At 45.1% G+C, this 26,560-nt stretch overlaps 4 protein-coding genes across 7 annotated transcripts; 2 read left to right on the top strand and 2 right to left on the bottom strand.

Annotated features, from left to right (window-relative positions):
• Window positions 1–339: 339 nt before the first annotated feature.
• fuom (fucose mutarotase) lies at window positions 340–2,762 on the top strand. Its single transcript, XM_047030182.1, has 6 exons — window positions 340–481; window positions 828–896; window positions 994–1,064; window positions 1,225–1,323; window positions 1,660–1,733; window positions 1,881–2,762. The coding sequence occupies exons 1-6, from the start codon at window positions 397–399 to the stop codon at window positions 1,945–1,947; spliced, it is 465 nt and encodes a 154-aa protein (XP_046886138.1). The 5' UTR covers window positions 340–396; the 3' UTR covers window positions 1,948–2,762.
• A 138-nt stretch (window positions 2,763–2,900) lies between these two features.
• On the bottom strand, window positions 2,901–5,065 carry si:ch211-217g15.3 (uncharacterized protein LOC368914 homolog). Of its 3 annotated transcripts, XM_047030181.1 has the most exons (6): window positions 4,744–5,065; window positions 4,361–4,550; window positions 4,163–4,229; window positions 3,999–4,036; window positions 3,400–3,818; window positions 2,901–3,279 (listed from the first exon to the last, which is right to left on the bottom strand). In XM_047030181.1, the coding sequence occupies exons 2-6, from the start codon at window positions 4,366–4,368 to the stop codon at window positions 3,053–3,055; spliced, it is 759 nt and encodes a 252-aa protein (XP_046886137.1). In that variant the 5' UTR covers window positions 4,369–4,550; window positions 4,744–5,065; the 3' UTR covers window positions 2,901–3,052. The 3 variants fall into 3 exon arrangements, with proteins under 3 accessions (XP_046886137.1, XP_046886135.1, XP_046886136.1); XM_047030179.1 differs by having other exon boundaries at window positions 2,901–3,818; window positions 4,744–4,977; XM_047030180.1 differs by lacking the exon at window positions 4,744–5,065 and having other exon boundaries at window positions 2,901–3,818; window positions 4,361–4,554.
• A 16,329-nt stretch (window positions 5,066–21,394) lies between these two features.
• msx3 (muscle segment homeobox 3) lies at window positions 21,395–22,894 on the top strand. Its single transcript, XM_047029612.1, has 2 exons — window positions 21,395–21,947; window positions 22,345–22,894. The coding sequence occupies exons 1-2, from the start codon at window positions 21,539–21,541 to the stop codon at window positions 22,755–22,757; spliced, it is 822 nt and encodes a 273-aa protein (XP_046885568.1). The 5' UTR covers window positions 21,395–21,538; the 3' UTR covers window positions 22,758–22,894.
• A 657-nt stretch (window positions 22,895–23,551) lies between these two features.
• On the bottom strand, window positions 23,552–26,093 carry znf511 (zinc finger protein 511). Of its 2 annotated transcripts, none has more exons than XM_047029611.1 (7): window positions 25,773–26,093; window positions 25,500–25,579; window positions 25,175–25,376; window positions 24,924–25,021; window positions 24,444–24,719; window positions 24,134–24,230; window positions 23,552–23,841 (listed from the first exon to the last, which is right to left on the bottom strand). In XM_047029611.1, exons 1-6 carry the CDS (start codon window positions 25,977–25,979, stop codon window positions 24,161–24,163), a joined length of 933 nt encoding a protein of 310 aa, XP_046885567.1. In that variant the 5' UTR covers window positions 25,980–26,093; the 3' UTR covers window positions 23,552–23,841; window positions 24,134–24,160. The 2 variants fall into 2 exon arrangements, with proteins under 2 accessions (XP_046885567.1, XP_046885566.1); XM_047029610.1 differs by having other exon boundaries at window positions 24,897–25,021; window positions 25,773–26,090.
• Between the last annotated feature and the right edge of the window lie 467 nt (window positions 26,094–26,560).

The following is a 26,560-nucleotide window of genomic DNA, read 5'->3' as shown; positions in this document are numbered from 1 at the left end:
ACGCACAGAATAAACACATTTAAGTCATTGTAATTACTTAAAATACGAAGATGCAATAATTGTAGTTTACTTTAACATTTAGTAGTTTCTGTAAATGTATTTAGTCATGAACTGACAAGAAAAACTTGGGCCTGCATTTTATGAAAAAGCTCATAAGTCCAAATGAATTATTTCCTAATGTTTCCTCTTGCAGTAAAGTGAATTCTATTTTATTCTCATCTATTCACTCACTACCCACAGCCCGGTGCGACTTTGTCTGGTGTGCAGACAGGAGCGTGAGGTGTGAGCTCTCTTTGTTCGACCAATCAAACTGCATTCTGGATCCCGTGACTCACTTCCTTATTGACTCTTGCACTGCGTCCGTGTGCTGAGATAAACTGAGGTGAAGTTGTAGCCATGGTTGTTTTGAAAGGAATTCCCCATATTTTATCTCCAGAATTGCTTTATGCTCTAGCAAAAATGGGCCATGGAGATGAACTGGGTATGTTTTTTTAAGATTCTTTCGACTGGCACTGTTCAGCCGGGATACATTTGCGAGAGATTGTTCTTGTTGTTTATCTTCTCCAGCTCTGCTAAAAGCTATCACATTTTGAAACTAACAAACGTGCTTGGCGTTATGCCATGTCACTTTCAGCACTAATGTGATTAAACAGCGACACAAAAAGTTAAATACATAAGATGCATTTCAGTAGCATAATATTTACTAGTCTCGTGAAGATATCTAAAATTATAAATGGAGGTCAACAATCAAACTCCCAGTTAGCAGCATTAATCCACGTACAAACTAGAGGCAGGTTGATAACTTTGTGATTAAACTTCTCCTTCAGTTCTTGCTGATGCAAACTTTCCTACTTCCTCTGTTTGTGCCTGTGGTCCCACTGAGATTCGAGCTGATGGTTTGTAAATGTTTTACCAACAATTCTTTCCATAGCCATTTCTGCCATGATTCAAACCACTTGTCAGGTATCACATTTTCGCCCATCTGTCTTGCAGGGTTACAGGTCCCAGAGCTTTTGGCTGCCATTTTGAAGTTATTTCCCTTGGATACATACACCCACAGTCCGGTAGGTCAAACAAGTGACTTACAGCTGTTTCTGTCAACACAATGAGTAACGCTGGATTCATTGTGGATGTAAACATTGTGTTAATATGATAATATATTTGTTTTCAGTTTTCTACTACTGTATGGGGAGCCCCTTTTGAAATGAGGTTGTCTTGTTGTAGGCTGCCGTGATGGAGCTTGTGGCAAGTGACAAACTGAAAGGTCTGGCTGTTCCTGTATGGGACACCTTCACACAGCTTCTATCTGAGGCAGGGTCACAGGTGAGAGGAAGGTGGTATTCACACACACACACACTCACAGAAAAACACATACTGTATACTTACCAACAACTGCAACTGAGAGACCTAAAACACCAGGGGTACAGGCATGGCCATAACTTAAGATGAGGAACCTGATGTTTGGACCTCAGAGCAAAATAAACATTTATTTAAATATTGCCCTGCTCCAAATTTTAAAATGCCCCAGATCTATGATGTACACTTCTGGTTGGACCAAATCTCAGATGCTGGTTATGGGCCTAGGTATAGGGGTGAAGACAGGCCCAGGTGTATACTGATTGACTTCTCTGCTGAGTGTGTATTTGTGTTTATACATAGGCTCCTTTGGAAATGGTGGAGAGGTTTGCCTTCTATGAACGGGCAAAGAAAGCCTTTGCTGTTGTGGCTACGGGGTAAGATGTACCAGCTTTAGGAGGTCTAGGTCTACTGCATAACTTCATATCCGGTATCACTGTGTTTGCTGCTCTGTGCTTGGTGCTAGTTATTGTGTTTTCACAACCCCCACTGTGTAAGTGTTGGTTGTTTGGTTCTATTGACAGGGAGACGGCTCTGTATGGTAACCTGATACTGAAGAAGGGGGTCATCCCTGCTGAGTTACTGCAGTGACAGACACACACACACACGCACACACTCACATAGTATGTCAGTAATTCATACATAGATCTACAGCTTGTAAATAAACATTTTTGAATTTTGTTTCGTAATGCTATTCAATTTGTATTGCTATATATATACTGTATATATATTGTTTAGTTTTTCAGTTTTAATTTTCGCTTGTTTGTGAATTACATAACTTACACAATTACACAAGTATTTATTGCACAATTTGTGCAAATCACTTCTGTAAATTAAGTCATGTCAACTAATTGCTTTAATAATTTATGTTAATTGCTTAAATTGTTACTTCAAAAAATTGCAGTGTTTGTAAATCATGTCAATTACATAATTTACACTTACTGTAAATTGTTCTGTTTACTGGGTCACTTCTAAACAATGAATTAGTAGTTAAGGGCATTTGAAAAGGAAGATTCTCTCCTTGTGTTTGTGTCTAAGGGACTTAAGTGTGCAAGTACAGTATGTTTAGAACAGGGTTCCCGCGTGATCTTAAAAAGTCTAAAATTCGGAACTTTAAATTTAAGGCCTTGAAACGTCTTAAAAAACTGATTTTCATCCGGTCTTAAATTTAATTTAGTCTTTTGCAGAATCGCTGGCTGCATTCATGAAACTATGTGAAGGTGAAGTCCCACATCTCACATGACCACAATGTAACTTTTAAGTTAAAATAAACAATTTAAAGACTGAATCGCGATTCATATGTGAATCGATTTTTTCCCCCACCCCTGTACTTAGTCCTGAATGAAATTCAATTAGGTTACTATTGTGATTGCTTTATCTGTAAATTAAATGACACATTTCTTTGATTTGAATATTTTTTTGATAATGCGTCTTGCAGGTCTTAAATTCCAACTTTATGGTCTTAAAGTGTCCTAAAAGGGTCTTAAATTTGACTTCCTGAAACCTGCAGGAACACTGTTAGAATGATTGTTGACATTGCTGTGTTAGCTTTTCTGTGTCTTTATTGTTCCAGAAGACAGATAGATCATCATTCAAAAACAGGTTCATACAGAAAAAATGACTGATTTGAACAGTTCGGCTGTCATCCTGGATGTGTGTGAGATGGGTGAGACATCAAGGTGAAGCTCAAAGGCAGTTAGTGGTGGTAGAGGTGATCCAGGTCTTCCTCTGGTTGGGTGTGCATCCTCTGTACTGCCTGATCATAAGGCAGCAGAGCAGCTACTGGAGTGTCAGCCACCTTGTGGTAAGGAACTGATGCAGGAGGGTCGGCATGGTAGACGTCATCTCGGTCCTCTTCCGGTTGCTTGTTCTTGATGACCTTGCTTTGATCCCGGACTTCTGCCTCCTGTGGAAGGGGGTCCACCTGGGTGTGTGCAGACCTATCACCATGATAAATGTCATCCACATCTTCCTCTGGAACTGTGTGAACTCTATGGAAATCACCTTGTGGGATGAGCTCTTCCTGTAAAGGCACAACCACTTGGTATGTTCCGTCTCCCCCCTCCTTGGTCCCAGGGTGGTACACCTCATCCCAGTCTACCTCAGGCTCCATCTGCTCTGAGAATGTGTGTGACATGGCGTCTTGATCTACCTCTGCTTCCTGGTAGTACTCGAGGTTGTCTCCCTCCTCCAGAGGTTCTGCCTGGACATCCACCCAGGAGAAGGTGTCCTCTGGCTGGGGCCAGGCTCTGAGAACATCTGCCATCTGGCTCTGTTCCATGGAGGGGTGGTAGAGATCGTCACTGTCCTTCTCGGCCTTCAAGTATTTCTCCTCCTGTCCATTGCCTCTCATGTTCTTCCAGATGGCCATGTTGGGGTTAATGTCATAATCAGTGACATCCATGTCCTCTGGAGGCTCCACCTCTCTCAGTCCCAAAGGCATCTTCCCTTCAGTCAAGTCCCTAGGAGAAGAAGAGGGGAAGCGGAAAAGGGGATCCCAGACATATCAAACACATTGTATGTGACTCAGTTTGGACTCAACTGACTCAAAGACTCAGTTTTATCATGACTATTTATGAGTATATCGTCATTGTCAGATCCATGGTCATCGATGTTTATCACTTTGAAAACAGATGACTCACATCAGAGTTTTCTGGAATGCTGCATCAGCCACTTTACCCTGTCAGCACCACAGTCAGGTAAACATAGAGAAATGGTTAGGTTGACACACCAAGATCAAAACATGTAAACATAATTATTATAAGATTTGAATTGGGGCCTTATAACTTTTGCGTGTTGTACTCACAGACGGTTTGAATGGCTTTGCTGTGATTCCACACAATAGTAGAGAGGTACAAACCAACAGTGATAACCTGTAAATATGTTGTACAAATGTTTCCTACTGTATGTCAAAGCGGGAACCTTCCTGTACAACAGAACTCATTTGTACCCAGATACAATTCAGTCAGACTAGTGTAATCAAATCGAAGAAGTATGATCTTACCTGAACATTGTGATTGTGTTTGTTGAGTCTTGGAGTGTGTGTGGATCTGACACACAGACTTCTTTTAAACATACCAGTCATGACGCACGGCACCACAGGGCAAAGGTAGGCTCATAAACCATGTTCTGTTTGAACATTTGAACTTTCACTAAGTAAGCTGTAAGTTTATAAGAGGGTGAACCACGGACAGCTGAAAAGAGTAGTGAGACAGTGATTCAATAATTAAATAGAGGAATTGTTATTATTTTCACAGTTCCGTTAAGTCACAAGCTCCCAATTTCACACTTAAATAGAATTGTTTATGAATATAAAAGGTTAATCAGTATTCAATGGATATGGATGTGAATCTGGTCTGCTGTGAAGGAAGAAGAACTGAAACTCACCTTTGCTCTCAACTCTTGTGCAGTTATTTTGGTTGGCCGCATGAAACAAGAATGTGAGCTTGTCTCAATTAGAAGTCGAGTATCAAATGAATCATCTCAGTCTGTTCCTACATCATGACCTCCCCCCATCCCATCTCAAACCCAAAACACTTTCTCGCTCACGCACACACTCCCCCTCCCTCTCTCACGCAGTGGGTAAGAACAGACCAAGGGCAGACAGACATACACCACACACTTCCTGCCCTGTTGGAGGGATGGCTCCATAGCGTCTACTGCTATCTGGCCTCTATATCAGATCCATATGTGCTGGTACTACATACTACCTCTATTCAATCCTGCGGAAAAACCCACTGTCTGACTGGCACACTGACCCCTGCAGGACACTATGTGAACTGATGGGAAAATAATTGATTCCCAGAGACAGATGCCACTCATTAGACATATAAAAAACAATGCACACACCACAGGAAGAGGCATAGACTGGGTTTGGATGTCTGTCTTCGTCTAAACTGGTCTTACACACAGTCTGCCAGAGAAAAGAGGAGAGTCATCGTGGGAATGTTCCTCATTTCTCCCAGAAACCACAAAGCAGAAAAGAAAAAAAAATCTGGAATTCCTGACCTGAAAGTGAAGTTTGATGGATAAAGTGTGAAAGGGCTTTGACCTAAACCCACTATCCCTCCATCACTTTCTCCAACCCTCTTGTGGCCATGTTGGCTAGTAGCCCTCTGATAGGCAGATAAATCACTAGCAGTTACTTTCATCTGTAGCCGAGTGGCCCAACACTAAACCACAGTGACTCACCACTCCCCCCCATCTCCGCCCAGGCAGTAATGATCCCCATTAGGTCCTGCAGCAGAACATGTGTCTCTATGGTAGGACAGGTCTGTGAGGAGCTGGCCTTATGCCTTCCTGCCTAGTGTTCTGGTCAGTCCATTGGTGAGAGGGTTCAAAACTGGGGGGAACCCACGGATGATCAACTGTTTGAGGATGGAAGTTCGTCTGGTATCTAGGCTGTCATGCAACAGGGTGAAGGAAATTCAGTGGGTTTTGAAACCAAACGCGACAGCTCGTACGACGCAAACGTCACAGCCTGCGGTTGAAGAAAACGTCCTCACTGTGATACTGAATAAGCTCGAATGAAAATGTGACATTAAGGTGTGATAAAATGTGATCAAAGTTCTGGCCTCTCTAAACCCTCTAAATAAACACACCAAAGTAAGCACACCTACCCAATGGAAACACAGCTGATCTGGACAATCATATAAGTCAATATGTGAGGCAAAATGTATCTAACACTTGAAGGGGGTCTTTAAAGAACTAACTCTGGGACAGTGTTATTTTGTCAAAGGTTTATCTGTGTCCTTCCAGACAGTGTTAGCATACACAGCTTAAGCCCAACCAATCATCTTATTCTCTCTCTAGAGATGTGGAAACAACACAGGCCTCAGTGGTGGAATGTTCCTAAGAAACAAGTTCACCCCCCCCCCCCCCAAAAAGAAAGACTTTTTGTATTTTTGGCCAGGATTGATAGGAGGGTAATTTGATTATGATATGTGGTTTGCCCTGACACCTACAAGCTGTATGAAGTTTGGTGAAGTCTGCCAAAACATGAGCAACGCAGCTCCCTTTTCCCCCTCCCATACCACTGCCCCGAGGTAAGCTAACGCCTGGGCAAGTGTCGGTGTGTGTGAGGGTTTGTGTGTGTGTGTGTGTGTCGAGAGTTTTAGAACGTGTAAAGGGAACAATAAAGACTAGAGTGACTGTGAGCTGTCAGCAAAAAATGACTGTTGGCAATGAACCTTGACACGCGCGCACACACACACTCTTTCAAACTGGCCAGGGTATTGCGCATAGGAAGCCAAGAATAAATTGCCTGTCTGTAAGTATTTAAGTGCAGCATTAAGATGTGATTTATTCCCAGAAATATGGCATTATTGGAGAGAACATGCTCCAAGTGGTGCATCTTGGAGCAATTTAATTTATATGGGGGAAAACCACCATGATGAATATTTGAATAGGTTCCAATATCGGAATGGTACGATTAAATGGTTACACTTGACTAAAAGGGCCCGCTACACACTTGGATTTTGTGTGTGTATTTGTGTGATAATAAGTGTAGCGTATACTGTAAGTGTTCGTGGGCTCCCACTCCTTACATCTTTTTAGAAGAATTTAAACTTTTTAATTTGAATTAAAGCTGTCACCTGACTTGACGCCACCAATGAGGACAGCTGGGTTCTGGGGAATTTCTTTAGAGATAATTTTTTTTGTAGGTTTCTTTATGCATAGAGGGGTAAACCAGTAGCAAACTAGCCCTGTACCCATTGGACTCCATGCTCTGTAGTGGCATTCCACCCCAACCCCTACAAAGCGGTGTGGGTGATGTCTGTAGTCTGAGCCATGTTCAGCCTGCAGAACTTCCAGTCCTCCACATTTGTTCAGCACATGTCAGTCACACAGAGGAAGCCAGGATAATGATTGGCTGCGGACTGTGGGCCTCGCCATCAACATTTATTGTGTTTGTTGTCTAATGATGGACGACTAACAGTGGCAGGGGCTGATTTTGCCGGGTAAAAGGCGTTTGAATGTGAGTCCACGTGTGTACGATTCCCAGACCAAGATGGCTCAACGGGGCGATGTGAGGGGGATCTTTAGAAACATCTCCATGAGAAACAAACTGATGTGAATGACACATCTAATCTGAAAACAGCTTATACAACAGCCTTAGTGAGTGTGTTTGTTTGAGTGTGTGTCTGTCTGTGAGCGTGTGTATGTCAGTCTGTACCTTATACAGGATGTGTGTATTGAGTGTGTGTCGGTTAGTGTGTACCAGGGTGAATCTTTTTCCTTGTGTGTCTCTTTCAGTGGTTTATGCAACAGAGCCTCAGTGTTCAGTTTGATAGATGAGATAAGAAGAACCCTGACGCCCATCATTTGTTGCTGAGTATAGATTGGGGTTGAGTGTAATTGATGTCCCACCACAGGAACTACTCTGCTGGCTCCTGCCCTACAGCAGCACACGATTGTTACTCCAGCAGTCAGAACAACCCAGAGAGGAATGCTGTCGGCATGTTTGTGCATGAAAGTCAAACTTGCATCTGTATATGTCCTCTTTTGTTTTTGGAGGAACAAATAGAGGAGAGACAATAACCAGCCACAGAGGAACCAAATCAGACTGGGGAACTGGGACCCTCTGGCTCGAAACTAGTTTGAACTGATTATGTTTAGCTGATTACGTTGTGAGTGTAGATGTGTGATGTGTGCAATGAATGCACACAGTACATTGGGATGACGCCATCTTCATTGTCGTTGCTCGGTTAATAACTTGTTAAGATGTTGCCTCGAAGCAGGGAGGCCTATCTGAGGCTGACCGCCCTTTCAGCTCATCCGCCACAATCCCCTCAGTTCCTAACATTGAGGAAATCTGGGGTTTTCTAAATAACTAAAATTAAGTCAATGATCTACAATTAACATAATTGATATTTCACCAACACCCATTAAACACACATTAGACTTCTTCAGAGTGGAGCCCAACCACATGAATTACAGGCTTGCTGCAGGGACCTCCCTGAAGGGCCGGGGATGATGTGAATATAATATTGCTTTAATGTTGTTGTGATGTTGCTTTGTGTTGTTTTGATGTTTGGTGGAAGCTGTCAGCGTTAGTGAGCTGCTCGAGAGGGAATTAGTCTGACATCTGCTCAACAGTTGGTCATAATTCATAGAGTGCGTGCATGCACAGACACACACGCATTCTAATGCGCACACACACGCGTACACACGCACACTCATATGAAACGAATGACAAACATTTTTACAGCACAATTCGAAAAGAACACAACCATGCCAGGTAGCGGTTGGGGACGAGGGAATAGGGGGAGGGGAAAGGATGTGAAGTGTCGAACAAGTGGGAGGGGGCTAAATGACCTTTATTTTATAAGCCCAGGAACAATGACCCTGATGACAGGTCAGGTTGAGAGAAAGAGTACCAACTAGGATCTGCACTGACAAACACCGAAGCCAGACGGAATTATGAAACTTTCACTCTGTCTGTTGTGTAATGGAGCCCCCAGACCACTTCTCTCTGGGGATGTGGAGGCCTTTGTGTGAGAGAGGAGACCGAGAGGAAGGGGAGATGACCATGCCCCCCGCCCCCCAACCTTTCCTCCTCCCTACTCCCGTCTCTCCAGGCAATGTGATTGGCCCTTTTGTCCAGCCGACTTAATCCGCCCTATCTGTTAGCGGCAGTGTGAGAGATGAGCATTAGTCTAGCAGCATTAGCAGCATTAGCCATGTGATACGAGCCTGAAGAACACAGGAACCACTCTGGTGGATGTCTGTCCGTGAATCAGCTCAATACGTGAGAGAGGAAGGGTGGGGGGTCGGCCGTGACAAGGGGGAGAGATGGATGGAGGCTTGGAAGAAACGGGTGTGTATTTCCTGCTCCGTGTCTCTCTCACACTCTGAGCGCTCTCACAAACGGACACGTTTTCTCTCTACCTTTCTCTCGCACGCACACGCATGGACGCGCGCACGCGTGCACATATACACTTATAAATGACCCACTTCCCCCTCTCAATCATTCCCCTCATACACTTAGTAAACATGTGGCAGCAGTTAAAGTGAGTTTAATAGCTATTTACTGTGTTCTCTAGGCTTTTCATTAAACACATTTTCCACTCTGAGATTGCTAATGTTTCAGAAAACCCTCTTAAATGAACTAGTTATCGTGCCAACATTTAGCATGCTCACTCACACACCCACATGTGCACACAAACACACAAACAGATGATAGCATGGATCGCTGCAGCTGTGAGGAAGGTGATCTCCAGTAATGACCTAAGCCCGACATCAACTCTGCTGGGTGAGGGTGAACATGTCAGTCAGTGTGTGTGTGTGTGTGTGTGTGTGTGTGTATGGGTGTGTGAGGGTGTCAGTGATTGGGGAATCTAGGGGAGCTAGGGGAATGATGTGACGGAATTCAATTTGAATACGGTAAATCTGGGCAAGACCCTCCCTCTGAAGCTCTGCCCTCCACAGGGCAGTGGGAGAACTACAGGCAATTCTGTTCGGCACTTAAACTCAACCGCCAACATGGAACAGTGCATCTGGCAAATATCAAGGATAGGACATTTTTGCTTAGCCAGTACTAGTATTACAGTTAAATGAGGTAAATGGACTGATATCCCAAGTGAGTATCTAAGTGAGAAGCCAACACTATCCGACTCCTTCTCTGTGAGGCCTGGCATGATTTGTCCGTGGGCGTAGGTCTGTTTGAGCCTGAGGTCTCTCTGTTCCCATGGCGGACAGACAGAAGTGCCGCGGAACAAGAATCGCGAGCCGATCGCGTCCGAGGAGCGTAACATTTCGGAAGAAGCGAAAGACGAGAAACAAAGCGAGAGGAACGGAGGGGAGAAACGGCACCCCTCTTTCTATCTCCCCCCCCTTTTCTCCCCCCTTCATCTAGTATGTGAATGGCTCATCACTGGATACCACTGAGTCCCTGCCTGCCAGCTGGAGTACGGCTGACCGCTGACCCTCACCTCTGACCCCTGGCCCTGCAGAGTTCTATCACCCCGCCGCACCTCAATGGTCTCCTGCGGACCTCCTCAGGACCAGCGTTAACATAGCGATGGCACATCGCCATGGGGACCGAGGGGGCATAGGGAGAAAGAGAGAGCGAGAGCCAGGCTGTGATAGGTTAAGACACACATCAAAATATGGATGTGTGTGTCTTTGTGCGTGTGAACCCATGATGTCTCACCCCTAGCCCTCGCAGGCCACGCTGACATTGCATTCTGACTGTGGACAGACTAAGGCCTGCAAACCAGTAGATAAGAAACAGTCTTTGATCCTGAGGCTTGCCTGCCCTCCTGGTTAGTGTCCTCATTCACTGGGACAGGACTATTTGAACACTCAAGACACAGAGCAACTGTGCTTCCCTGGTTCTCCACGCCAAAACAATACAAATATACAAAAGAATTTGAAAAGGAATAGCATGTAACATCAGTATGTGTGCGTGTGTGTGTGTCGGCATATTTAAGCTCGCGTGTCAGGGTCCTATCCATCGCAACGTTGCCCCCGAGTTAAAGTGAAGTCCATGCTGTTCTTCCCCGGGATGGCAGCTCCAAAGAGATCATGTTACAGGAGAACCATACTTTCATCCTTATGAAAGACACTTGTGGCTAACCAGTTCTACTAACTCTGGCTACAGAGCTCTGACCATACCACAGCCCTGGGGGGGTCATTCTCTCTGCTCTCTGGGTTTAGTAAACATACATCGATAAAAAGCAGATATTCTAGTATGTGTCTGAAAAACACGATTGAAACTAATTAAGTATGTGACTGTACTGTAAGTTGTAATATACACATGCACTCGGGACTGTACAATGCTAGTCTGCTTAAAGAAAAAGATGAATAACTCATTCTTCTGTCCATTATTTGTGTGTACCGCTTTGTATAAAAGTGTCTACTATGAATAAATGTACTGTAAATTGCACTGTATATTTAACCAAATTCCTGTGAGCAGTATTAACATGTGAGCTGGGATAGACGGTTGAAAACCTCCCATCAGTTCATGACTCTATCATATTAGACATACTCTGTGGTTCCTGAGTCAACAGATAATGAATAGCTGCCTGTTGACAGAGCAAGTCAAGGCCTGCACCAGCTACAATTACACTGATTACCACATAGCTCTGCTCTTAATCACATACCCACATGACTAATTGGAGCAGGGCTGAGCGGAGCCTGTTCGCATGTGACCTGGCTGGTGATTGGGTCTCCTGTGTGCTTTCACTCTTCCTCAACAGTCCTATATGGACTATCCACAACTACAGATGGTTTGAAACCTCTGCAAGACTTCAGTGCTTCCGAGTTGACAAGGATTTGGATTCATGATAGAAATCCTTGTGGGTTTGGGTTTAGCTCAGTGGTAGAGCATTTGACTGCAGATCTAGAGGTCACTGTTTGAAATCCCCCCCCCCCCCCCCCCCCCGTACGTCGCTTTGAATGAAATCATATGTGAAATGTGAACTATTATTAATGTGGAATACAGGAAGGGCGTGTTTACACAGTGACAATCCTGTTTGTGTTTGACTTTGATGCCTTTGATCTATAGTGAGTTGATCAGCTCCACTGCTGTGTTTCAATCACTATGTAGACTTGCAGGATTACATGTGATGTGGTGTGCATGTCTTTATCTGAGAAATCTGAGTCACCGCTCTCTCTCCCTGTCTGTTCGTCCCCTCATCTCTCTCTCTCTCTCTCTCTCTCTCTCTCTCTCTCTCTCTCTCTCTCTCTCTCTCTCTCTCTCTCTCTCTCCCTCACTCTCTCTTTGTCCCCCCCACCTCTCTCTCTCTCTCTCTCTCTACTAATCTTGAAACAACATGAGAAGATGACAGCAATGTCTCTGCTTTCACCACGTGCACACACAGCCATGGTAAAAAGCACAATGACTCTTTTTGAACAGAAACCTCAGCATTCAGGGTGGATTAGAGAGAGGCCGTGTTGATGTGAGAAACTTCATTCATGTCAGGTTAAACACACTTGCTGCTCAGAGCGAGTTGTGGAGCAAACATAAACCATCCACTCTCTAATTACATGTCATTGCTGCTAAACCATGCCGTGGGTCCCTCTGGGGGTATCAGTATGGATGTCAAGGCAAAGCTCTGACCTGGTATCAGTCTTGCAATGTTGCTCTTTAATGGTGGAGGTTGTCGAGTGAGGAGAGGTGGGGTATTGGAGATAAGCTACCAACCGACGCTTCCGGAGTAGGCAGGAGATGGGATGTAGGAGAGTGAGGCAGGAGAGGGGAGGCAGCAGACTGAGGCAGGAGATGGGATGTAGGAGATTGAGGCAGGAGATGGGAGGCAGGAGACTGAGGCAGGAGAGGGGAGGTAGGAGAGACATGCAGGAGATGGAAGGCAGGGGAGGGGAAGCAGGAAAAAGATCCATGAAAGTCAAGTCCCAGCAGGGAGAGGCAGGTACGGGAGAGAAGTAGTGGAAGAGAGACAGGAAGAGGCAGCCCAGGGAGTCAGGGTTAACCTTCCCAGTCCAGCATTGTTCCCATGCTTTGTCCTGAAGAGAATCTGGCTCCAGACCTCGCAAACCATAATTACATGTCTGCTGAAACCACAGACAATACCAGAGCACAGCAGAGGAGAATACAAAGACTGAGGGTGGGAGGTCATCATCAGTAAAGCTTTACCATAACTGCGTGTGTGTGTGTATAAAAGACTATCAATGTCACTTACGGGCTCAATTTTCTCTCTAATCAAGAATAGCAATTGACAAACTGAGGCAGCAGCAGAGATAGACAGACCTGCAAACCATTCTACAATGAAGGGTTACTTTCATACTTTCATTACAGTACCTCAAGAAGAGGTCATTGGCTAGCCTCTTTCACTCCTGTTCACCAAACACACATTTCCCCTCCCCATTTCTCAGTGTATGTAATCAGACATGACACACAGACAAACTTACAATGCAGGTCAAACCTGTGGATCATGACTGCATGGCCCCTACACACCATCGACACGCTTATTGTGTACATACTACCTTCACCGAAAGCCCATGTTAAAGTCTAATATGCTTAAATCCGGCCCCAGCCTAAGCACTGTTCTGTCAGAACCACCAGGAGGCTGAACTGGACCTGAGAGGATCAGGGGGGACATTATTGGTTTACACAGTCTCCTGAACCTCCCTCCCGGAGAATAGACGCCCGCTTGGCAGAGCCCGGCTTTTAATAATGTCTCCAAATCGCTACCAGCTGCTCTGACTGCAGGACATGCTTCCTCCTCTTTAAAAACCTCCGAGGGAAGAGAGGGACGAGGCCTGGCTTAGCTAACTCTTCCTTTGCCGAGTCAGTCTCGAGGACTCCCGTGGATTCCTCTGCTCGGTACCGTATTTCATTACGTTTATTATTACTGTTTGCTGCTGCGCTCCGAGACTGAGATAGCCATCTCCCTCCGCCCTCGCCAGTCTCTCTGCTGTACCTCCTGTGGCTCGAGCAATCTTTCCCCCTCCCCTCCATCCCTCCTTCCTCTCTCTCTCTATCTGCTCTCTGTCCCTGGCTCTCTCTTGACCTGTCCGAAGTGCTCGTCCGGCGTTCTCCCACCGTAAGGCAGGATGGTGTCACTTTAAATAGAGATAGCAATGAACCAGAGAGGAGCGCTAAGGTCAGAGAGAATCTTTTGGTGCTTTTGTTTTTTTAACAGCCCTGGTTACACTTTCCCACTTGCTGGGTAATGCCAACCCTTAAACACGAGATTGTTTCCTGACATCAACTGGGAGAACCACAGAAGACTGACCACAGGTCTGCATGTATGGGAGATGTTGGGGCGCTGTACTGTTGCTTGTTATAAGTCCTGCATTAACACAGACAAACACCTCCCAGATGTGAACCTAGGATCACACACAGTTACTGTCAGGCCTGAAGAGGCCGTTTAGGGAGACTAAAGGCCTTCCGTCGGCTTTGGTCTCCTGGTTGTGAAAACTGTTTAAAAGGGAGGTAAACAGCCTGGGGCCAGCAATAACAGACTGGGACTGATTACAGAGAAACAGACATCGGGAGGAGGGAAATATAGAAAAAAGAGAGAGAGAAAGCAAGAGAGGGGGGATTAGATCCCTGATAACATCTACTTACCCAACTTAATGAGTTCAGGCAGCAAAAGGCTCCATGACGTTGCAAACAGTTGTGTGGTGGTTTCACAGCTACAGTAGAGAGGTTATGTGAAGTATGCAGCATATCACATGACCCCATACTTCTATCTAAGTAGGGCTTATGTTGTGTTTCTGAACATCAACACAGACCAGGTCAGATTTGTTTGGAGTTCCTAAGAGGCAGACTATACTGTGGTGTTGCCTTTAAGCTATCCCCTTCTGCTATTCTCACCCGCTCCATCTCTCTTATCCCCTCCATCCTCTCCCCAGTTCCACCCCTACCTCCCTCCCTCTTCTCCAAATCTCCGCTGCCAGTTCTTGATATGTCAGTGAAACTTGTCGCTTTTGAAGAAAGAAAAAACTAGATATATGGATGTGAGAATGAGCAAAGGAAGGTGCCTTCCTTTGTTCATTCCCTTGCAGGGGAGAGGAAAGGGCTGGGGAAAGGAAGGCCATCTGATGGCAGACTGGCGGAGAAAGAAATAGAGGGGAGGAGGAGGACAGGGAGGGAGGGAGCTGAGAGTGGGGGCGGGCAGGGTTGGGGGGGAGGGAGGGAGCGAGGGAGGGAGCGAGGTGCCACCTCTGTTGCCCCACGGCACTGTGGAAAACACATGGCCTTGTAATGCTTCAAAAGGGAAGGGGGGCAATTACACTGAAGTTCAAGGCACAAAAGGATGCCACAGCATGACAACCGCTCCTCTCGAAACACGGAGCCTCTCACAGGGCAGAGAGCCACGTAGAACAGACACCACTCGTTTCCTTTCTTCTCTCCTTCCCTTTTTCTCTCCACTTGTCTCGTTTCCCTGTCCGTTCCTTACTCTCCATTCCCATTTTCACCTTTTCTCCTTCCTTCCTTCCTTCCTTGCTTCCTTCCTTCCTTCCTTCCTCCCTCTCCTCTCCTCTCCTCTCCTCTCCTCTCCTCTCCTCTCCTCTCCTCTCCTCTCCTCTCCTCTCCTCTCCTCTCCTCTCCTCTCCTCTCCTCTCCTCTCCTCTCCTCTCCTCTCCTCTCTAGTCCTCTCGTCTTCCATCATCTCCAGAAACAGCAGTCATGCCGCAGCAGAATGTCCCGTCTCCATCTCCTCCTCCACATCTACAGAAGGCGGCCATTGTGTGTCTGTTTCTCTCTGAGCGAGTCAGTTTCTCTTTGAGGGGCCTGAAAGGGCCATTGAGGGGCCCCGTTCTTGGCTGTGGAGCTCACCTGCAGTGCGGAGACTAAGGGACCATTCTGCAGCCCAGCAGCTGCCTGGCCAGAGAGCCTGGCACCCGGGGGGACAGAGAATAGCCACCGCCGAGCCTTTCAATACGAAGCCACTTAGTAACAGAAGGCATGTGCCAAGCCTGCAAAGCCAGGATGAAGAGTCGCCCTTCGGAGTTCACTAAATATCGGGGAAGAGTTAGACACCCTCCTTACCCTCCTCCTCCTCCTCTCTGCCCTAGTCCATCGCTGTCTCACCCCTCTCTCTGGGCCTCGGTCACACCCCTGTTTACAGAACAATGACCAAAGGGGTAATGGAATGGGGCAAATAGAAGAATAGGGCACATGGGTAGGAGACAGGGTTGGTAGAACTGAGACAGGGCGGAGGGGCCGTAGCATTCAGTAGTAGAATGGGGTAGGGGGCACGATAACATGAACATGTAGAACCATTTAGTGGGACAACGATGAGCTCAATGTAAAGCTTTGAAATGTTTTGAGAGGCCTGCACAGCAAACTCAACACAGATGACAAATGCAGAGTCGCTTCACTTCCCGTTGCAAAGAGGGCCAGAGACTCTATGGAACTGAGGGCGGATCAGCCTATCACAGCGCAGCTCTCTATCAGCTCGGGCTTACTCTTGATGGTAATTTACGACGGCCAGAGGAAACAAACACACGCAGGCATACACGCTCACACATACCAACGCAAACACAGGCTCAGCATGCACACACGCACACACACACAGTGCTCCACAGTCAGAGGAGTGCAATTGTGTTTTCCACCTCATTAAACATCCGCGCAACCGAGCTTTCATCTTCCCCTCCCTCCTTTCATCAGTCGCTTTCCATGGCATCCACTCATCTTCTTTCCATCTCCTCCCTTCTTCTCTCCATTAATTGGAGCCATATAATCCTCACTATCATCATAACCCCCGTTCGGGGTGTAGAATAATCATTCTTTCCTACGTCTTCAAAAGTATGTCTCTCCTTTTCAGTCTCCTCAGTGTTGGGTCTGGACCTGAGTTGTGACCGAGCCTCTGGTTTTGTTCCGAGCCTGGCCCCTCAGTGGCAGGGCCTCTCAGACAGAGACAGGGAGGATTTAATGCTTGTTGATTCAGGGGCCTCCCACTTCTTTCACAGCTGCATGAGACAGAATATTGTAATCCCAGAACAATTGGCCGAGGCTGTTTGTTCAGACTCTCTGTGTGGTGTGATCTCACACACATAAACGTGCTCCAGCCCATGATGCATTTGAAAACACACTTTAAATCAGGCCAATTATGTCTAATGAATCATAGGGCGTCACAAACCGTGAAGATGTGGATAGCCATTAGGGGATGTGCAAAATTGCACAGCAGATCCCAGTGTCAGTTTAAGAACCACACATGATAAACCTTGACATGTTAATTACAGGACAATTTCACCAAATATAATGATGAATGGAGAAACAAATTGCCAAAATGCAGAAAGGTTCATGAGCTGTTCAGTGGTTTTAAATAGCACCCTTTTATAAAATCAAAAGGTTAGCATAGATGACCATCTGGGACAAACACATAACCGACATAACAGCTCAATCACCACATCAGCCTGCCAGGAGAGATCCAGTATTATTATTCTCCTTTCAAGGGCCCAAGCGGGTGAGGCAGGAGAAATAAAATAGTCAAATTGTCTAGGCGTATCTGGGTATAGGGGTGTGTGTGTGCTGCTCTGCAGTATGTGTGTCTGAGAGTATCATCCTGCTGGGTCCCACTCCTGCATCTCCACCATCAGTCAGCACCTTGGTCCTCCTACTCCCCTCCCCACCCCCCCCGCCCCCCATCTCCTCCACCAAAACGGGGAGAACGAGAAAGCATCGCGCTGAGGCACCAGTGGACTCTCCTCGTGGAGCTCTCTCGTTCTCCAGCGGGACCCAACCGCGCGCAGGTCCGGCCCATCTATCGTCTGAGTTTACCTGGCTGCATGGGCCATCAGCCAGGGTGTCACTGAGCTCACCGCCTCCCCTCCCCCCCCAACCTCTCTCCAGGGCTCGAGCGGGCGGGTGTCTGGTTCCCTCTGTCCCTGCCTGTCCCTCCGAGCCGCTACAATGCAGCAACAATATGTCACTGTTCTGCTGTTAGCACCTCTGGCTGGAGCCTGGCCGCCCCCAGCCCCTACCAGCCAACCACTGGCCTCCACGACCACATCAGATGCCATGTGGAACTCGACTGGCTGTCACCAAACTCACTGTGCTCCACACACTAAACAAACACACCAACAGACAGGATGCCCCACCGGCGTCCGCCCTGTCAACACCTCCCAGCACTCTCGATATGGCCCCGCAGTCACAGTACCTTGTAGAGGAGGACAGATGGCACTTAAGCAATTAACTAGGGATCCATCGGGTTATTAGACAGCGCCAGTTCACGTCCTCTCTCACATCCTATGCAAAATAAAAGTCCCCGTCTCCTTCACAGAGAACGTACGAGTAAATCATTGAAGAACCAATAACCACCTTCAATTGCAGTATACATGAATCTCCTCTCTATAGACGTCCCTAGCTGGGCTGCCTCTGCTGAAAGTGCAACTCTAAACGAGACTTGGAGTGCTGTTGTGGAATCTCTTGTCAAACTAAGTCATTGTCTTTGACACGGTTTACTCTGTTGCATGTTGCGACACAAAACTCGTCTGGGGGCAAACAGGAACTTCTCAGAAGCTCTGCGCTGTCAGGGGGCCATGGGGGAGCATGAGGGGCGAAGTGGGACTGAAAAGGGCCATATGAGAGGAAGGGGAAGCTGGTGAGGGTTAGGGAAGGGGTGCCAAGATAAGGAAGACTTTTAGAAGGAACAACTTCAAATGAACACATAAGCCATTACCCTGAGTCTGTGATGGAAAGAAGTACAGAAACCTATACTGACATTTAGAGGTCAAGGGTTACTTTTATCATGGCACAATCATACTGTAGAGAAGAGACAGCAGGGAACAGATATATATACACTGTAAAATGAGTGACATGATCATTGCTGACAGCCTGAAGCCTTCCCTCCTGAGCAGCATCTGATGTCGAGCAGAGAGGTCACGACCCCTGTCCACGTTGTTACACTACAGCGCACAGCTAATGGGACTTGATTGCCAGCAGAGGTGTGTGTGTGTGTGTCTGTGTGTGTGTGAGTGAGTGTTGTTCCTCTGTTTCCAAACGGCTCAGTTGTAAACGAGTCGAGTCACATCTTGCCAGTCCCCTGAGGTGGAATCAGCTTTAGTTCTGCCACATAACTCAGTCCTCATGATTCTCCAACCCCATCCTGTGATTGAAATTAAGAGAATCACAGAGACTAACTCATTAACACGGCTACACATATGGATAATCATGTGACCACTCCAGGCAACCTTGCATAGGAGAATTTATGCAGAGATACAGTGAGGTCAGGTCACAAGGAAATCACATGAGGAAATACAAATATCTAGTGGCAAGAAAGTAGCTCAATATAAAGATGTACTGAAGGCAGTTCTATTTTATCACAATGTGGTTGAGGATCAGGAACTTGGATTGGATCCTAACTGATGAGAATTTGAGTCCTAACTTTTGAATCCTATGCATGCTGATTCGAGACGTCCTAAAGTTATGCACTCCAGCAACGGATCTCAAGTTTCCATCTAATGTCTATCTGTGGAGTGTAGATGAGGAGATAAAGGTTCTATCCAGGTTCAGACATGCCTGGTTCTGGCAGGTCCATTCAGACACGCTCTAGTTTTATTATGCCAGTGCCCTGGTCACTTTAAAGACGATACACTCCCCACCAGGTTCCCCACTGTGGCCTTTATAAATGTTTATCCCACACTACTCTCACTCCCTTCTCAAAGTTTTCTTATGACTCTGAGTGCCTGCCAATTTCCATGAAAGAGAAAAAGAAGGAAAAAGAATGAATATATAAAGCTTGCTCTGACATGCATGGTTCAAAAAGATGACTTTTTGGAAAACCACAATTACCTCCTTAAACAACTCTCTACTGTGGTAAGCCTGAGAGCCGCAGCAGGGTTGGGGTTTTGCGTACACGCTCATACACACATGCACACAGGGGGCCTGTGGAATAGATGTAACCCCCTTATGCATACTTTAATATTCCAGATCATCATAAAACGTTGAAGTAAGGGAGACAGAAACACACACACACACACACTCACAAGCAGGGTTTTAGCTAAAGTAAACAATGACAAGCCTGCTGAGGAGTCCTCTCTGCTCTACTGGCAAAGCCACAGTCAGCCCCGGAGGATCCGAAGCTAAATACACACTGTTGACTTTCCATGCAATTACACTAACCCCAAGAAGAGCAACAGGAAATATTAATTATTCAATAAAGACGGTACAGAGCAAAACAAAGACCCTATATCTAGACAGAGGCGGGTCTCACATAAGTTTAAAAAAGCAGTTACATTTTTTTAATACAAATATATATATAAAGGCTATTTAAATTGTTTATATTCTCGGAGTGACTTCGTCAAGTTTTTGCGCCCATTTCTGAGAATTATTTCAGTCGAAATGTTCGCAAGTTATATTACATAAAAAAACAATATTGTTATATTATAGGTACTATTTATATATGATATATACAAATACAAATAATTTGCCTTTCACGAAAATAAATGGAGAACTTGTCTTGAAGTCCATTGTTTTTAATAATTGGGCATAGTAATTAAGAAACAAGTCGTGAGGTATAGGCTAAATCTGGGATACGTTCCTCTAAATTACAAGGCATGGCTTATTCTTGGATAGCAAAAAATAATGCTAAAATATCGGCATGAGGATATAGCAACAACAAAAAAACTACTAAGAAAAAGAAAACACTGACAGACTGTGGGAACGGTTTCCCATCAGCCATAGACATTCAATGTGGAGGACAATTGTTTAAGTGGAGTAAACTGTTTCTCTCTTTCCCCCAAGGTAGCTTCGGCTTTGATCCCGCCGAGGCTGGCGCCGGCAGAAACATAACTGTCTGCTGTATAAACTCCTTGACTCTGTGTGTGTGAGTGTGTGTGTGTATGTGTTTGTGTGTGACTGACTGACTGACTGACGGTGACGGATTGCCAAGCGCTCGAAACTTTAAAGGCCTATACAAGCTTTAAATTGCTTTAATGTAGCGTGACTGACGATTATCCTTCATTGCTTCACATCCCTGGAACGGTTTTATGAGAGGATTTGTCACATTTGAAAAATATGACAACGAAATAAGTCGAAGAAAAACATTGGATCGAGTTATTGTAATTGCATTACAAATGCACAAGAAAATACACCAAAATGCAATGGAACATAAGAATTCTTTACCTTCGTTATAAATGACAGCTAAAGATAAAACGTTTAATATCATACATTTCCTCGTTATGCTGGGTTTATTGTAGCTATTAGATAAACACGGCACCTTTTTTATTACACTTGTGTAGGGTATCTATTTTAAAACAACCCGTCGTTCCTTATTGAGTGTTTCTTTGGTTTACAACAACACAAGGGGGCATTGAGATCCATAAAGGACTCCTAATGCAACCTTGGTACTAGCTACAATGAAAGTTATGGGGCACTCGATCCATGCTGTCTAAACCTTGACGGGTCTCATCAGAAGCATGTGCTTACCGACCCAGGATCAGCTAATCCAACCATTATTCGGGTTTTTAATAGAGAGAGCGAAGCAACCTTGGTCCCAGAGCAGCACCCGAACAGCAACTTCATCATTCTCTATTCCTTTCGGGAACAAGCCTATCAAAACTCATGCCCGGATGGTCACGTGATTAGCTCATACGCTGATTGGCAGGCGGTAAGATCAGAGCGATACTTGTGGAACTTTAATAGCGGGTAGCAACGTTCGTGCGTAAAAGTTGAAGCCATATTCAGAGGGCACAGAGAGGCGCCCCAAGACAGGAGAGTAACAGGTTGTCGAGGAGTTACCATAGACTTCGATACAGAAGTTGCATGGCCCCGCTCTCGTGCGTAATGAATCCTGCGCAGGGATCACCAGCCACTGCTCAAGTGGATGACTTACCAGATGATCGCAACGACAGCAAGGAAATAGAACTCCAGACGCGCGATTTGGCGACGCCAGTTAAACGATGCAAAACCAAAAGTTTGAATCTGCCTTTCAGTGTGGAGTCCCTGATATCTAACAGGGCGCCGGGTCGGACTCACTATTCATCAGATCCAGGGCTGGCTAAAAACCAGACAGAGGTGAAAGTTTGTCGGTCCCCAATGGGACTTTACGCGGAGAAGCGATTTCCTCTCAGTGGGGGAGCTGACCTGTCTGACAGCCCTAAGAGAGAGACGGTAGAGCTCAGTGACAAGGAACAGTGCTCTTGGTTTCAAGCTGAATTCGCGTCACCTCCAAGTAAGTGTTCTTCAATAAGATGTCCATCCCAAAATAAAAAAATACGATTACATGCAATGGGTTGGCTAAAAGTTTCAAACGCTTGCTACTTTGCTAAGCGTAGGCTATACTTTAAGTACATAATAGGCATATATCACAACGATTCTGTTTCAATTAGGCTTGTAGCCTAATCTGCTATGGTGGCAACCGATCAGAAATCCTGATCCATGTCAACTAAAATGTAGTGCAATGTGTGCTGCCTATCTTGTATTGTTCTTTTCCCAAACAAATTGTCAAATTGTACATTATCTTGTCAAAATTCTCACAAGTACTGTATGACGTTTGAAGTTCCAACATAATTTCACATTATCTCTAATCTCACAAATCATTAAACTTGTGAATTTGTATTATATTATAGGGCATCCTAGTCCACCACCCTGCCCTCTGCGGAAACACAAGAACAACAGAAAACCAAGAACCCCATTCACCACCTCCCAGCTTCTGTCTTTGGAGAGAAAGTTCCGTCAGAAACAGTACCTATCCATTGCTGAGAGAGCCGAGTTCTCTAACTCGCTCAGCCTTACAGAGACCCAGGTCAAGATCTGGTTTCAGAACCGGAGAGCCAAAGCGAAGAGACTACAGGAGGCCGAAATAGAGAAACTGAAATTGGCTACCAAACCCCTACTCCCGGCTTTCGCATTTCCCTTTCCTCTGGGCGCACATATGAACCCACCGTCTCTATACGGCGCTGTTAACGGATCGTTTCCACGGCCAGCTTTACCGGTACCCGGACTATTCAGTGGACCCTATGGGATGTACTACCTTTCTTAATGCATACAAACTGAATTGTTGGAAAGACCGTTCCAACATGCAAACTCGCCACGGATTACTTCTCAGTTGCACCGTCCTCATTCCCGTCATTTGGCCTATCCGTTATATTTCTGGATTTTAAAACATAATTGCAGGTTAATTTGAAGGTCTAACTTTGTTAAGTAAAGTACATTTGAAAGTTAAGGTATTTTTCTGAGAACAGTATTGACATCCTTCATATTTTGTTGGCCTATTGTAACCATCAGTTGTAATAAAAAGCCAATGGCATCTTCCGACCGACCATATTATTGAACATGTACGCAGTCGCTTAACCAGCCTACATATGCGATCGGTGCTGCCAAGATAAAGACCAATAGCAAACACATGTGGTTTCTCGATTGTTGGATGATTTAGATTGTCTTGGTGTTGCCTAGATTGGAAAACGTGAAAGAAAACCTTTATGTCTATTTGGTCTAGCTGTGGCGTTTAACTTGGATCTGAAGGCCGCACTCACTAAACCGATGGAACAAGCCAACACATTTTATGATGCAAACTTTCTGTTTTTGGAATTTGTAAATAAAATGTATCAACTATTTTTGCAACCAAAATGTACAGCAATATAACTGGTATGGTATTTATATGTTATATAATGCAACTAGCCTAAAATAATAAAGATCTTTCGTTAGAAAAAAATAACATGGTATACTGTATAACGTCTGTCAGTCAACTCCCATATTATGTCAATTTAAGGAGGACATTGTCATATCCACAGAATAGGTGTAGTGTTCAGTAACCAAAAACAGTACATATATTTTATTCAATTTAGTTTATACAGGCTAGTCTCATTGAGATAGACGATCAGATTGAGTCGACATTACTAAAGAGTTTGAATTATTCCACACATTTGTACTGGGGTAGAATAAATATTTCCAGAATAAGCTAAATGTCCTGGTTCTTTTGAATGTTCTTTTGATGTCATCTTCAGTGCTTCTTCATCACATAAACTATAAAACAGCAAGGAGACTAGAAGTTTGTTTACTCAGTATTACTTTTTGGAACTGAGAGTTGCATACAGTAGGCCTTCAGTGCTTCTTCATCACATACACTATAAAACAGCAAGGGGAATAGAAGTTTGTTTACCCACTAATACATTCAGAAACTGAGAGAGTTATATACAGTAGGCCTGTTTGTGGAGTTGACTGTATTGAGGGATGATCAGTTACTTGTAAAAAATTACTTCTCCAAGAATGTGTGCCACCATATGTAAATCGATTAAACATGTAAGCTATGATAAATGATCAAATTAACCTTAGCTTCATACAAAGCTGTACATGCAAGCAGTGCCCATTTCAGACTAACCAAGTAGTTATGAAGTGAAATATTGAAGATCAACCAACCTCTTTTTCCAGCTCGGGTCCGGTTTGTCACTTCTTCCTTCCCTGACCCCTAAACCCACGGACAGAGCCCTTGCCGAAGCACACAGATGAAGGAACCCTGCGACACCAGAACACCACATGTAACAGAAAACTCCATCGGCTAAACGGAAAAATACAAATAGAACTAAAAGCGCCCCCCAAAAAATTGAAATCTTGAATCTGAAAACACTTAGAAAAATAGATTAGTCTAGTATTGGCAGTCGCATCTGAACCAAGCTTTAAGGATATAGAAAGATTACAAGAAGTGTTTTTCCTGGCATAGCTCACCGACCTGTAGGAGTACCGTGGTTTCTGCTGATCCGTGGCGTGTGGGACGGTGGGAGGACCAGCAGGATGCTCTGTGTTCATCTCTGAGGGGCCAGAAGTAGCTCCAGTGACCAGACAAATTGCCTCCTCCGGGGGGAGAGGGACCTCCATGGACTCCCCCTCCTCTGGGTGGATGGAGGCCATGTTGCACGCACCTTCACATGCACTCTCCACCACACATACACCGTCAGATACCTCCATAGTTCTGTCTGTAGGCTGCTGGATCTTCATGTGTTTGGTTCTGAAAGGACAAAGTAGTCAACTCTGAGGCCAACACAGCATAGAAACACATTCATAGATGATCCATAAGCATACAGTATCGAGCACGGCGAACCAGACGCTTGCATTTAAAACAAGAGGTGCTACTGCTACCTGCTGGACACAATGAGAACACCCATGTAGAGTACACCCACTATACCTTCTGTTCTTTTTGGCCTTGTCAAACCTGAAGTCTGGAGGATACTTGTGGATCCTTATCAGATGGTCTTTTCTCTGTATACCAGTCTTGAACTTTAGTTCACATCCCTCCACTAAACACTGGAACTGGAGAGGCAGAAAGAAGAGGAACAATACAATTGTGAAAATGTTTGCCTCTAACTACAATAAAAATGTTCAGTATACAATATTTATTCTTCTTATTTATATCTAATATATATGTGCATTAGAAAAAGTTCTAGAGTCCAGAGTCTGGTTTACCATGTCCTGTTTCTGGGTGAGGATGGTGAAGAGCGGGTCATGCCACTCCTGTATGTGGATGTCCAGGAGGCGGGCGGAAGGCAGGGAGCGCTGGCAGGAGCAACACACGTGCCTGTGGAGGGAGTTGTAGTGGTGCTCGTACTCCTCAACACTGCTGAACACCTGGTTGCATCCTGAGATGTGGCAGCCAAACGCAGACACGCTGAGCCAGGGAGGAGTCAGGGGAGTAAAGGTAGAGGTTTCTTATAGAGATTGCATAGAAACAGGGAGCTTGTTTTGATACCAAGGATGGAGACTAGAGGCCCTGACAGCCCACTGACAGTACCTGAGCTTCGGCGAGTTGTCTGCGTCTGCAGTGCTGCTGCTAAGATCCTGCAGATACAGATGTCTGTGGATATCTCCATCCTACCGGGGAGACAGGATACATGATTGCTGCAAGCGTATGTTTTCTGTTCTGTATAATTCACAAATAGATAGCTAGAGCCCACTATTAATAGGAGTAGAAAGCTCAAGCTAGTTGACGAGCTCAATCCTCTGAGAGGGCAAATTGAAAATATCTAAATTCTACAGCACATAGATTTACAGATAAATAGCCTACCTCAAATATTTCATGTTCCTGGCTGAGATGAATCCCATGAGGAGCGAAAGTAAATGGTGAAAGTGCTTCTTCTGTACCACTATCTCCACTTGGCTGCTCCAACCTTCTACACTGCCACGATTTAGAATCTACCGGCAACGTTGGAATCGTTTCTATGCTAATAATATGGCCACATTTTAAATGTTGTATTAACTCAGGCTGCAACATTGTCGTACTAGGAATTTTTCATTTGCATTTCACTGTGACAGCCAGATATATCTCAGGTAGATACAACTTCTACCGATTTCTACAGTCAATTACCGATGGGATGATGACGTAATCGGCGTGCGCCACGGATATGATTGGCTCACCGGTATAAGCGCCTGATTTGCTCTCAAAAAGTATTGCTTGCAAGTTGCGACTTCAACCACAAGAGGGCGATTAAAGTGCACTTCATGTTGATGACATTTGTCACGTCCTCTTGTCCCGAGCTTCAAAAGCTAAACACAAGCGCGTTAAATATGTAACCAACATACACGTAGGCCTATACAAATCGAATACAATTACTCATAACGATAGAAACATTTCAGATCTGGCCTCTGGGGGACGTGCTGTTTGTAGATGGCCAAGCGCACAGAAAACTGATTAGAATTTAAAGATAGGCAAGTTGTCAAATTGTATGTTGATGGTAGCCTAAACAATATGGATGATAACAACATTGATTACGAATTTCCTTTGAAGTTGAATGAATCAAAATCTGGACCTTCCAGTAAATGTGACTCTTAACTGACTCAGTCTCGGTCCTGATC

Source organism: Hypomesus transpacificus, chromosome 11, assembly GCF_021917145.1.
Source record: "Hypomesus transpacificus isolate Combined female chromosome 11, fHypTra1, whole genome shotgun sequence".
Lineage (NCBI taxonomy): Eukaryota > Metazoa > Chordata > Actinopteri > Osmeriformes > Osmeridae > Hypomesus > Hypomesus transpacificus.
The sequence above is the reverse complement of the archived record's forward strand: the minus strand, read 5'-3'. Positions and strand labels throughout refer to the sequence as shown.

What these genes read in the sequence shown, in the direction of transcription:
- fuom (XM_047030182.1), top strand. Translation starts at nt 397, where the DNA reads ATGGTTGTTTTGAAAGGAATTCCCCATATTTTATCTCCAGAATTGCTT. An exon ending in TATCTGAGGCAGGGTCACAG is followed by an intron (nt 1,324 to 1,659) that starts GTGAGAGGAAGG and finishes GTTTATACATAG; the next exon opens with GCTCCTTTGGAAATGGTGGA. An exon ending in TTTGCTGTTGTGGCTACGGG is followed by an intron (nt 1,734 to 1,880) that starts GTAAGATGTACC and finishes TTCTATTGACAG; the next exon opens with GGAGACGGCTCTGTATGGTA.
- si:ch211-217g15.3 (XM_047030179.1), bottom strand. An exon ending in CAAAGCCATTCAAACCGTCT is followed by an intron (nt 4,037 to 4,162) that starts GTGAGTACAACA and finishes TGGTGCTGACAG; the next exon opens with GGTAAAGTGGCTGATGCAGC. An exon ending in GCATTCCAGAAAACTCTGAT is followed by an intron (nt 3,819 to 3,998) that starts GTGAGTCATCTG and finishes TTCTTCTCCTAG; the next exon opens with GGACTTGACTGAAGGGAAGA.
- msx3 (XM_047029612.1), top strand. Translation starts at nt 21,539, where the DNA reads ATGGCCCCGCTCTCGTGCGTAATGAATCCTGCGCAGGGATCACCAGCC. An exon ending in TGAATTCGCGTCACCTCCAA is followed by an intron (nt 21,948 to 22,344) that starts GTAAGTGTTCTT and finishes ATTATATTATAG; the next exon opens with GGCATCCTAGTCCACCACCC.
- znf511 (XM_047029610.1), bottom strand. Translation starts at nt 25,979, where the DNA reads ATGTTGCAGCCTGAGTTAATACAACATTTAAAATGTGGCCATATTATT. An exon ending in AGGAACATGAAATATTTGAG is followed by an intron (nt 25,580 to 25,772) that starts GTAGGCTATTTA and finishes TCTCCCCGGTAG; the next exon opens with GATGGAGATATCCACAGACA. An exon ending in TCACCCAGAAACAGGACATG is followed by an intron (nt 25,022 to 25,174) that starts GTAAACCAGACT and finishes CTGCCTCTCCAG; the next exon opens with TTCCAGTGTTTAGTGGAGGG.